The 12,606-nt window shown below is 37.8% G+C and overlaps 1 protein-coding gene across 4 annotated transcripts in view; it reads right to left on the bottom strand.

The window, feature by feature from the left end:
- Nucleotides 1-12,606, bottom strand: part of NADK (NAD kinase) — a 31,514-nt gene that overhangs the window by 14,475 nt on the left and 4,433 nt on the right. For 3 of the 4 annotated variants that reach the window (XM_067567186.1, XM_067567185.1, XM_067567184.1), the window contains 2 exons: nucleotides 10,274-10,493; nucleotides 2,338-2,421 (listed from right to left, as the gene is read on the bottom strand). In XM_067567186.1, the coding sequence (XP_067423287.1) occupies nucleotides 2,338-2,421; nucleotides 10,274-10,452 (263 nt within the window). In that variant the 5' untranslated portion in view covers nucleotides 10,453-10,493. Of the gene's footprint in view, nucleotides 1-2,337; nucleotides 2,422-2,793; nucleotides 3,605-10,273; nucleotides 10,494-12,606 lie in introns of those variants that run through there. The other variant, XM_067567188.1, reaches the window with a different exon arrangement.

Below are 12,606 nucleotides of genomic sequence, written 5' to 3'. Positions count from 1 at the left end.
CAGGTGGGAAGTAATATGATGGCAGAAATAACCTGACAAATAATACATAAGGGATTCCTGAGTCTACAGCCATTCAGCTATAGTGTCTCTGCTGGTGCTCATTGCTTTGCCAAGCAAGCATCAGAGTGGAATTAACACTACAGTGGTCAGTTTTCACTGGGGCAATTCAGAATCCTGTCTGCAAAACAAGTCATGTCAACTTCATGCTGCTACATGGGAAAGCTATAAACATGGCATTGGAATTATTCATGGGTGAGGACTCCTCAGAATGCAAAGCTGGGAGAAAGTAAAAGATAGCCACAACCTTTTTTCCCTCCTGCTCACAGCCAGGCATCTTTAGTGAGGAAGAGAGAAAACAGAAAGCCATTTCTCTCCCTTCCAGCATGTAGAGGGGTGTGTAAATTCTAGTTTATAAGATTGTTTCTCTCCCTAGGACACATTGCTGCAATGGTGATCAGTGGAGATGCTCAAGATCCCTTCGTATACAGGAGAAGGTGCAGGTGACAAGTCATTCTTGACTCTGGAATTCCAGAAGCTCTGGACAGAGCTTTTTGACTCTGGAATTCACCCCCGTCCTTGGTGCAATATAACCCAAATTTTATTGACCTTTAGGGCATGCTGCACAGCCCATATATGTGAGCAAGAAAGTATGGATTTTTATTTGGGGGTGGGTGGGTGGGAGGATTAAGATTTGTAGAAGCAGAGATGGAAAAATTTAAGTTTTGTAGACTTTTCTGTTGCATGGAGAGAAAAATATCATTTGCTGCTATAGATTGTCTTTGACAAACAACTAAAAAAGAAGTCCAGCAAAGAAACAACTACAGAATAGATTGTTTAAATCCAAATAAATAAGGGTCCACAAGACTGCAATGTTAAAAATCTAAGGAAACCTAAAAATTCTTAAACCTGTGCACGAAGGTTTTAAAAATCATCATAAATATAGTGCCAACAGCAATGTTTTTTAAAACTTGTTTCTGACAAAATCTGAATTTGAGATGAACCCTTAATTGACAGTCTCCCTTTGACTGAAGGGAATTTAGATTCTCCAAAATATTCTGGATTAGCCATAGACATGTGATTCAAATCCTTTAAGAGCAAAAAAAATGCATGTTTAAAAAAGGTCCTCATGCACCATATGGACAATTTGACCAGTTTCAGCTGGTGTGTATATTTTCATATAAAAATCTATTAATAAAGTGTAAAGTCATCTAATTCAGGAAGGGAAGTTATAAAACTCTCAAAATAGAAACAGTGTGCATTCACTTCCTTTATAATGGAAAAGGAGGCACTACCATGTTTGGATTGAAGGAGTAAGATCTTGAGTCCACATCTTAAGAATACATTGCCTAACCCAGTGTAGCATCAACTTCTCCTTCGACATCTAGTACTCAGAGAAGGAAGCAATTAGCTTCTCCAGATACCAGACCTGCAACCTCCAATACAAAGCCAGTTTTCACTAGAGTAGAGTAGTATCCGAGTCTAGTAATACATGACCCCATTAATGGCAGTGCAACATGCTGCAGTGGATCAAACCTATGACAATTCATAAAAAGATAGCCACAAAAAAAAAAACAAAAAAAAAACCCCACCGATAGCTACAAAAGCAACACTTCCATCATAAACTTGTGAAGACAAGGGGTTTGTAGAGTAAACTTTGAGGTAACTTGACTACAGCAATGCAAACAAAACCACTATAGAATATTCACTAGAGAAACACACACTTAAACAAAACTGCACAATCTTGGACATGAAAGGACATTGTCAATGTGAAACCTAGTTCATTTTTTTAGAAAAGAGTTAAAAGCCTTTTCAGGCATTACAGCTGCCCCAGGCATACACTAGGACTTCCAATTTTGCTAACAATGTTGAAACTGAACCACTGGCAGCAATAGTAGAAAGATTCCCTAATATAAACTCGACTTTAAGGAAAGATATGGAGTATCTGAGAGACCAGAGGCTGTCTCTCAGATACTGGCTATAAGCAGGGCAGAGAGAAGAAAAGAATGCACCTTTCTAGAAATGGAACATTATTTGTTGGCTGTAGTTACTACAAATTATACCTAACTAAGCTTACTTTGGATGAATTTCAGAGTAGATACATTGCACATACCATTTCAGTTGTTTCAGGATGATTTCCCCTCTCTAGTCTTAAATCAGCTGGGAAGAAAGTGGTGTATTCCTGAAGCACTTTGTTAAGGCAATCGCTAAAGAAATGCAACCCAGATAACTGGCTGCACAGGGTAAAATACAGTAAATTTTTATTTAAAAAACCACAGACCAAGATATTCTCCTAAATGTAGGACAATAATACTGTGCACTTGAAAAAGAGGTACTTACATTATAGTTTTAGGGTTCTGCAGCATACATGCCTTTGGTCCAAATGTCGTCACTGGACATGGTCCATGCAAGGAGCGTGTTCTCCTGAAAAATTAAAGACATGTAAGGGAAAGCTGAATATAATTCATTCTTACATTATCCAAGTCATTTGCTTCTTTGAAGAATTTAACGGTAAAAAAGAAAAGTGGGGGGAGTTACACTTCTAAAGTCTCCATTTGCTGCTGAACAGCAAGTCAAAGTGATTCTACACAAATAACTTCACACTCAAAGTTAAAATACAGTTGCTGGTATCTATAGGGCTGCATATGAGCACCACATGTTGACTTCTGTGATTATTTCAGTTTAAGCATTAGTAGAAGCTCATGTATTCTGTGTATTGATTTGAGTATTTCTACATGCTATGTAGAAAAACTACTACACTTACTGACTGAATCCTATCATCAAACAGAGACTTACTTGACTTGTTCCTGCTTCACCTCCATTCTCCACACAGGAACCTCCACAAACTCAACAATGCCAGAGTGACAATGAAGTTTCCCCTACACAGTTTTGTCAGTGCATGTCAACCCCGACCTGCAACATTACTGTTATTTTAGTCTTAGTTCTCTCCCGAGCAAAGGCTACTAGATGTGCTGTTTTGTAATGGGACAAAAGTCCACCAGAGATAGTAAGTGAAGATCAAACTCACTTGACTGTGATATAACCAAAAAAATGAAAGACTAAAATCAACAATATAAACTTTAAATTCTTCTTGACAACGTGAAAAGTAAAAGCATATATTGTTTTAAAAAACTAAACTCCCATATCAGAAATAAAAATACATAAACTTTAAAAGTTAGCTTTTAGTTTTTTTTCCAAATTACTGTACTGTAAAGAATCTGACAGGTTTTTCCAACCACACAACTTGTAACCCTAAACCATTACTTAAGCAACAACCAACAAGAAGAATCTGAAGAACTTTAGAGTGCTCAACTGTTGGATCAACTAGATGATTAAAGCTTTTCAGGCAGACCAGCAAACTTCCTGAAGTTACGGCACAACACAGACACTACATCAAACATGAGACTCATGGCAAATTTTTGAAGAAGGCTTTACTAAAAGCCAAGCAAAACGGCACATATATTCCAGCTGCAATACAGCTCAGCAAAACAATTACTGTGTTCTGTCTTTATTATTAAGTTCAATAGTTTCATGGCCTTCACTAAACATTTTGCAATAGAACAAGTGTGCTTAGTTAAATATTTAAATACTAAGAAGGAAAGCTACCAGGGTTTCTTCATATTGTATTTTAGGACATATGCAATTTAAATGATAAAGTATTTTAGCACAAATTAAGTGTTCTCCAAACAATGAATATACAAAACAGCTATTCAGAACTTCAAAGCCAAAGACCAAGACCTATTTTTTCATATCCTTTTATGTCACAGAGCCATCAGACTTCTAGTTGATAAAATATAAAACTGCATTTCTACAGCATTTTTAGAGGATTACAAAGTGCTTTACAGACATAAGCAAAGCCTAACATTGGATACATACCAATTTAGAGATGAACCTGAGACACAGAGAGGTTAAATAACTTGCCACAGTGTCACAGAAAGTTAATGACATAGCTGGGAAGACAATTCAGTAATCTTGGTTGCCAGTAGGAGCAAAATGAGTAGCCAACCCATTTAGAAATAGAGGAGGGACTTGCCCAAAAGATAATAAATGTGGAAGTGAAGATGAGAAGCATGAGAATTTCAACTCAAGTCTTACCTAGGTAGTGTCATATGTAGATGAAGTTTCAGAAATAACAACAGGCCAATTTGGAGGCCTGGGAGAATGCGTACACACCTGCAGTGAGTTTGAGAGCCTGGATCAACAGACTCAAGCCTGTGCTTCAGTGATAAAAACAGCCACAAATGTTCCTGCTCTGGCTCTGAAACACACCAGGTTTCAGAGCCCAAGCAGGGAAGTCTACATGGCTGTTTTTATCTCCGCAGCATGAGCTCGAGTCTGTAGAACCTGGGCTTTGAGACTTGCTATCATGGGGGGTTATTTTGGCAGTGAAGACATACCTTAAGAAGCACAAAGAACAGCATCTGCAGCATTAAGCCAAATACAGAGACTCCTAATTGTATAGATGAGTACAATTTTTAAATCCTTAATGAAAGGTGAAACATGGAGTTTTTGCTTAGGTATATTATAGTTTCCAGTGTTTAACTGAAAGTAGGTGAAGTCAGTTACACCAAATAATAAATAAACTGATTAACAATAGTGTCAGTTATACCAATTAATAAATTAATCATTCCACTGTGTAAAGAAACAGAGGACATAAGCTAACCTGCCAAAACGTTTAGTTAACTATTGTCAAGGAAAGAACCCAGATTGTTAAGGACTAGTAAAAAATAAACTTTAAAAAAAACCCTCACTTCTAAAAGGCTAGGAAAATAATTTAGAAAATCTTTTTGGCTTGTTTAGTGATGTTTTACCTCTGGTACAGACCAGAAACCCCACCTTTCACATGGATCAAAGCATTCATGAGGTATCTACTGTTAAATCACACAATAAAGACTGTTGCAGAGGGGCTTGATTGTCAGACCATCAGAAATGCCTCCAGGGCCAGAAAACTTCTATAAGCACTGGTGCTGGCTCAGAAATTGGAAAAAAAAAGATTCCTAAGTTTTCAGCAAATAGATGTAATGCTGAAGAATCCAGCTTTCTAGGCATTTTTATGCAGGTGACTAGTCCCTTGGTCCTTACTGTGAAGTAGATTAGAAGCAGCATAAAGCTGAGACAGGCAGGGTGCTGAGGCTGAGTTATGGAAAAAGACTTTTTCTTTGCAACTTTAAATTTGAGTAATTATTTGCCAACCACTACATTCATTCATATATCTAAGAGGTGTATTTATCTCTTCGGCTTTGAAGAGTTGAGGCAGTAACTTGCAAAACACTGCAGACTAAGATACTCAACATACCCAAAAAAATGAAGAATTGGGGCAAGCATTTCCAGTGTAATTACAAAAGTTCTAATTTTTGTTTTGTACATCAAAGAGAAGGGTTAGATTAACTATTCCTGCATTACACCTCCAACTGAAATGTGAGTTCAGAATTTCAATTCAGCTTCAAAAGAGGGGCATGGTCTAGTGGTCTGAACACAGAACTAATACGAGTTTTAACACAAGTTTATCTTGGGGAAGTCAACCTTTCTGCCCCAGCTTCCCCCCACCCTCTCACAATCTCTAAAATGTGGATAAAGCTTACCTACCTCCAATATCCATATCTGTTGGAACAATTAGCTAATGATTGTAAAGCACTATTTAAGTAATACCATAGGCATTATAGTCATCCCCACTGAAAAGTGACAACAGGGAAGTATGCCTCTCCTATGCCTGCTCAATTCATGTAATGTGCTGACTCATTCCCAGCCCCAGAGAGTTTACAATCTGCCAAAAAACAAAATTAGATAAGTGGTGGAGGAAAGGGATACAACATACAAGCAAGTGATGGGGTGATATCCTATTAGTTCCACATTTTAAAAAGTTTAAACAACATTTGTATAATAAAAACATGTATAACAATTCCTCCCTTTCCAGCAGGCCGACAAAAATTGACATTTAATGGATATCAGAGACACAAGATGGGTAAGGTAATCTCACTTATTGTATCCAACTTCTGTTGGTGAGAGACAAGCTCTTGAGCTTACACATAGCTTTTCTTCGTGTCATTTAATTGGATGTGTCAGTACAATATATTAGGCTCAGCTGTGCTTGAAATTTATACTATCTGATGAGGAAACATTAACAGATAATTTTACAGTTATCCTCATTTATTCTATTAGCAGCAAGCAGAAAAACACACACACAAGGACTTCAATGACACTATTTCTCAATAGCCTACTGAAAACGAACAAGAATTATAAGTATGTGTAGAGGAACAAAGGCAGCACTGAAAGTCTCCACAGATTTTGGAATGATCATGTTTTAAATTAGGATGATAAACTATTCTCAGACCTATGTCTCCTCTGACAGCTTCCATTCCAACCATATTTTTCCCTAATCGTTCTGTCCCTTTTAACCTCTTTTCAACTGCACATATTATCAAACTATAAAGAGTGGCATGAAAGAAACTCCTTGCTGCTCCTCCTATAAAGGGCAACCTCTAAATACCTCTATTCCCACATAGCATTTAAGAAATTAAAGTTATACACAACTTCACATGTTTGCAGTATTACAACATTGTGTATTGTATGGATTTGTACTTTTAAGGACCTCTTCTGGCATTCACTGAGAGTAGAAGCAGTCAGAAGCTCAGAGGATCAGCTCTTCAACGCTGATGAAGAAATCCATATTTTACCCAAATTACCGATTGCACAGCACAAGGGTGTGTGCAGGAATTTAAATCTGACCCCTTTTGGAGGGGCATGTTCTGTACACCTCACCCATACTGGGAGGAACTCTCCCACCCCACCCCACCAACAGTAGCTCACTCTTTCCTCCACTTCCTTCCGCCCCCCTGCCACAGCCAGAGCTCACATCCCACCCCCCCGCAGGAGTTCTATGCCCCTGCTTGCCCCCCTTTGTGCACGCTCCCAGTACAGCACCATGTACCTCTAAGGCACTATATAATCAATAGTACTAGGATGTTATCAGGATTGAATATATGTGCCATTTAATCAAAGGATAAGATTATTTTATTGAATGAATAGAAATAAGAAGGTATTACTACCATATTTTATTCTACTTATATGCTTTAGAAATGTATTGCACTGTGGAGAGAGAGGCTGCTAAGTCGATACATAGAAAGAAGTACTCAATTGCAAATACTGCATAGAAAACCTAAAAATTTTAATTTGATGTTTTACAAGTTCCTTTGAACTGGTGGTAAAAGTATCACAAAACCAGCCAAAAAATGACTTAAGGAAGTTTTAATGCAGGATCTTTTAAGTAGTAAACCTCATTCAAACCACAAATGGATATCCCTGACTGCAAAGATAGATTGTAGTTTCAGAGCAACTTCTATCCATCAGATAGCAAGCTAATCAAAAGAAAATGGAAACAAAATTAAGAAGTGTGCATCCAATGGAAAGAAACAAGTTTTCCTAAATACAAAAAAAAAAAAAAAAGTGACCTGGAAATATTCACACCTAGAAAGAAGAGAGCAGAATTCAGGCTAACAGGCCTTTTACTTATGTAGACTACTATTTGATGTTTAAATCCTAAGAACACAATAAAATTTCTGCACTTAAAAGATGTCAATTATATGATATTTTTACATAAATATTTTGTTTTCTTATATGGCACTGAGTAGTGCAGAGACAATAATAGGAACCTTCAAGCATTAAAAGGTTTCCACTGATCTTGCAAGAACATCCTCCAAAAAATGTTAAGTACATTAACTTTGTTTCCCTAAAGGAACTCCACAACAACTGCACTTGTTTGAAAACATTTATTCAGCTCACATCCTGTTTTGAGATCCTCCTCTCATTGATTTGGGATTCCCCCTCCCCAACCTCATTTTCCCCATCCTTGTAGTCCAGGGCTTGATAAATTTGTTTTGGAGCTAGGAGCCAGTCCAAAAATTAAGGAGCCAGACAACGTGGGCTCAGCAGTGGGGCGCCCTGGCTGGAGTATGGCAGCCGCAGCGCTCCCCCCCTCCCAGCCATGCCACATGGGCGCATTGGCGCCCTGGCCGAAGCGTGGCAGCTGCTCCCCCCAAAAAAAAATACTAGGCGCCAGACTTAAATTTCTAGGCGCCATAGCAACCTAGCACACGGGGTTTGTCGAGCCCTGTTGTAGTCTCACCTACAAATGCTCCAAATTGCAGCCAGACTACTACTAGCAACATAATTTGGTTGGGCGAGACAATCCTGTCTGGTAAGCAGCTCCATTAGAATTTTGTCCATGCCTCTCAGGCATTTGGAGGGTCACAGTTCAGTAGTGTGAGGTGCTCACTCCCTCTCCCCAGGGCAGAGCATACTGCCTCCATAGTATGATCTTTACGTCCCACTGTTGGTCTGAGGAGCGCCACACCAGAAGTTGAATCAGGTTCCCCATGTAACAGAAGAGCAGTACTGGGTTAACAATCTGGCTCGAGGAAGAGAATAGGCATTTCTTGGTTCAGTGATTATGATCCATGAATAAAGAGTTACCTTTGTGCCACTATACAACTGAACCGCACCCAACCAGGTTCTTCATACCATGTATGTTAACTCTAAGTGGAGGTGTGCGAAACATCTGGTACCAAGTCCAGCTCTGTTCCTACAATTTAAGGAAGCCTGAACCTTCCTTTTGGATTATATTACTATCAAGCTATTAATTAAATGTGTCTCAATTTGTTCCATACTTTATCTTTTGTGAGGTGCGTAGAACTTTGGAAGTTAGGTTGAAATGGCAGACATTTCTGTTACTATTCAAAATCCAAATCTATTCTGAGATACTGGAAGTTGGATCCTGTGTGTGATGGCTGACTTAAAACTGACAGGTACAATTCGTTCTACACAATTGTCTAATCTGTATAACACTACAGACTTCTAGTAAATAAAGCTATGTGTATCTTTGTAAAATTGTGTCCATAAAGAACTTGCCAGAGCTAGAAAGGTTTTCAAGTTTTCAAGGCTTTCAAGTAATTTATTTTCTCAGTTATGGTCAAGCTATTTCAGTATATGATCAACACTGCAGCTATGCATTGCATCCATAACTCCTATGCTTTGTAAGAAAAAAAAATGTGTAAAGATATTACTAGGTGCAAAATATTCTCTGGAAGCCAGCATATGATACACCGATGATGTGTTTTTCCCTTGGTAAAATACTTCTAATCTCAGGAGCTATTTAAGGGCTACTTTAAATACAGACTATGTAAATACAGACAAGCAAAGCAAACACATAACCTGGGTATATTTTCACTTTTCCCCTACTTCTACAAAAGCAGGAAACTTCCTGCTCATTCAGAAATACAGGGGGGGAGAGAGAAACAGCCTTTAATCTCCACATTCATGGTTCAAATCCACCCAAACTCAGTAATCACCATTACCTTGGATGGCTATTCGGTGCTCTATATGAAATAAGCTAATAATTTAGTCAAGAGGTTCTCGAGTATTTCCAAAGTGAGGGCCTATTACAAGAGACTGTCTCATCGACCACCTCTATCCAATTCATGATCACACAGACCACTTCCACTACAATTCACTATCATGTGCCATCCCTGTATCAACCACAACAATTGTTTACATGGAAGAACAACATTTGAAAAGTACAGCATTTTTAGCGGTCTTAAACGCAATGTAGCAGGTAAAAACAAGGACAAGCCAGCATCACATGACCAGCCAGCTGTCTGTGCACCTCACAGACTACAGTATATGAACCTTACTGAGCATTCTTAGGGGATGCCAAGGACTGAACAGGCTAGGGAGCCATATCAGCAAGGCAAACATATTGTCACTGTTCTACTTATTCTGTAGTTATTTAGGCTAGAGCATTGCCTTTTATCACTGCTAAACAACGTTCTATCCAAATTGCATTTTATGTATTTCTTACCCTCATGTTCTATATGCATCACTGTAGATTTGTGACAGCAGGTTCTCTTATGCTAAGTTTGTCCACTCCTGAACACTTAACTCTGTTTATGACAATCTAAAGCAACTGAAGATCATGAAATCAAATGAATGTGAAACAAGAGCACACACAGACTCTTACAGAAATCCTGTCAAACAAGATATCCCTAGAAATAAAGCATCAATATAAAGCACAAAGCATAACATAAGCAGAACTGTTCTAAATGAACATTTCTTCAAATCTTACTGTAAGATGTCATTAGCTCGGTTTTAATGCCAATGAAAGCTATCAGCAAAGGAAAAGCCTATACTACCATATTTGCATTACCTAATATGGTACTAATGTTATAGCAGTTGTTCAAAAGAACCATCAGCTTAGAAGATTCAAGTCTAATTTATTTCATACCTGAATTCTTTGGTGCTTCCGAGGGCTGGTGAAGCAGACAAACTGCGAGACTTAGCCCGACCCCGGATAGGGTTAGCACAGCGCCACTCCTCATCATCATGACATGTTGAACAATGATAAGCAGATTCAGAGCTCACATCATCTTTACTGATGCAAAGTTTTCCTTGTTCCATCTCCATACTGGAAATAAAGGAACTTCTGCTGGAGGAAATATGGCTTCCTTTGGGAAAAGAAAAAGTAAAGTAAAATCTTATTTCAAATTTTGGAGAGTAATAAACCACAAATTAAATGGACACCATCTAAGTTCATAGACCTAGAACTGAAAGAGATTCCCACTCTCTGGGCAATTTCTGTGCTCTGTCAAATCACAAGAAAGAAACTGGCAGAAGCAGGGAGGGACAGAGTGAAGTGCATGTGTGTTAACGATGTCAGTTACCTAGGTTGTTTAGGGTAACTTTCAGCTGCAATTTTAAGACCATTACAATCTAGTTTAAAGAGTTGATAACAGCTTTCCATTATAAAAGGAAAGCCAAAAGTCATTCTTAGAAGTCTGCAATTACATTACATTACAATACAATAGTATTACATTACAATAAATCTGCAATTACATTCATACACCTGGATTCATCCCCATTAGGTAAGTGGGACAGAAGGGCATGCTTAAATTACACTGTACAATACACTTGGTCTTAAGAGCATTTTTAGTAACTGTGACCCCAGACAAGAGGGTGAAAGGCATTAAGTTATGCAGTCCAATACTTTTTCCTATCAAAGCAGCTTTATTAACTTAATGTCTCTGACCACAATATCGAAGCTGTAAAGCAAATGAACAATTACTAAGAAATTCAGTTAAGCAGTTTCAGGACAGTGAACTACAGTGGAAGAAATGGACCTGCTAAAGTAAAAAAAATTAAACATTTTGAGAGAATATGTAATAGTTTACTCAAACTATAACAAAACTGTGGTTAGTTTGTGATCTCTGCTCTTCTTGTTGCTCCCATCACTTCCAGCACTGTATTTCCAGGCACAGCTCGCTTCTGAGACTAGGCAACTGGCAGAATGCCAGGAACAGCATTGTAGTGGACATGAAAAAGACTTTCTTTAAGTGGATTTCTTCCTTAAAATCCTGTTTAGAGAAGATGGGGCCCTACCAGGTACCAAAATCTCAACTCTGAGCATATAGTTTTACAGTGGGTCGATTTCTAGCCTTTTTTTTTTTTTTTAAAAAGGCATGAATGTCATGAAGACAAAACAGGCATTGATGCCAACTCTATAAATACAAGTATGAAAGAATTCTGCATTGCCAGAGAAATAAATGGATAAAATGATCTACAGTTCTTTCACATCTTCAAAATCTATCTGTTAAAAGAACTTCCTTCTGAAAGTCTGTTACAATATCAATATATATTTTTAATCAGGTAAGATAAAGAGTTATGTATGTGCAGCTTCTCCATACAAAACAGTCTATACTTCCCCTTATAGAACCTAAGATCACAATGGAACAAGCCAACTCTTATTTTAAGTCCTTAAAATGTTTACTTTCCCCACAAACGTTAAGAATCGTCATTTGTGCAGGTTCTTATTCATATTTGAATATAGCTGATGAAGAATCTTTGTACATATATAGATATAAACAGCAAACAAATTTCAGTTTGCAAAGGGAAACTAAGGAAAAACAGTGACTAAAATATTTAATCTTGGATAAATATTTTATACTTACTCTTTAATGAGCTCAACAGAAAATGCAAAGTTATCTTGCCATAATATTTGCAGGATTGCACTTTTATAACTGCACTTCCTTTTAAACAGATTTCCTAATACATACTGTGAAGAATGGGATAGTATGGCATAACAATTAGGAAAGACTGGTAAACAGAAAGATGTTAATAACAGTAATTTGCAGTGTTTTAGCTGTGCTGGTCCTAGGATATTAAAGCAACAAGTTGGGTGAGGTAATATCTTTCTCTCACCAACACAAGGTGGTCCAATAAGACAAGCTTTAGAGCTTACTCGGAGCTCTTCTTTGAGTCAGAGAAAGGGTACTCAGAGCATATTTTCACCCAATCTGTCTTTTTAATAATAGTAATGATACTTTATCATCTTATAGCAACTTTCCAATGGTTTCAAAGTACCTTTCAAATATTAAGCCTCAGAGCACCCTATTTTAAGATACAGAAACTGCCTCTAGCATGGGATACTGTTTCAGAAGTATCACTGGTTCATTACTGACTCAGATGGAAATGCCACCACTTCCTTCATTCCAGACATGAATTACATCCCCATTCCAAAAGGACATGAGTACAAAAATAGATACAATTAGTGGCATGCATTAG

This window comes from Emydura macquarii, unplaced genomic scaffold, assembly GCF_026122565.2.
Source record: "Emydura macquarii macquarii isolate MOO-44397 ecotype Brisbane River unplaced genomic scaffold, CSIRO-AGI_Emac_v2 contig_2768, whole genome shotgun sequence".
Taxonomy (NCBI): Eukaryota; Metazoa; Chordata; order Testudines; family Chelidae; genus Emydura; species Emydura macquarii.
The sequence above is the reverse complement of the archived record's forward strand: the minus strand, read 5'-3'. Positions and strand labels throughout refer to the sequence as shown.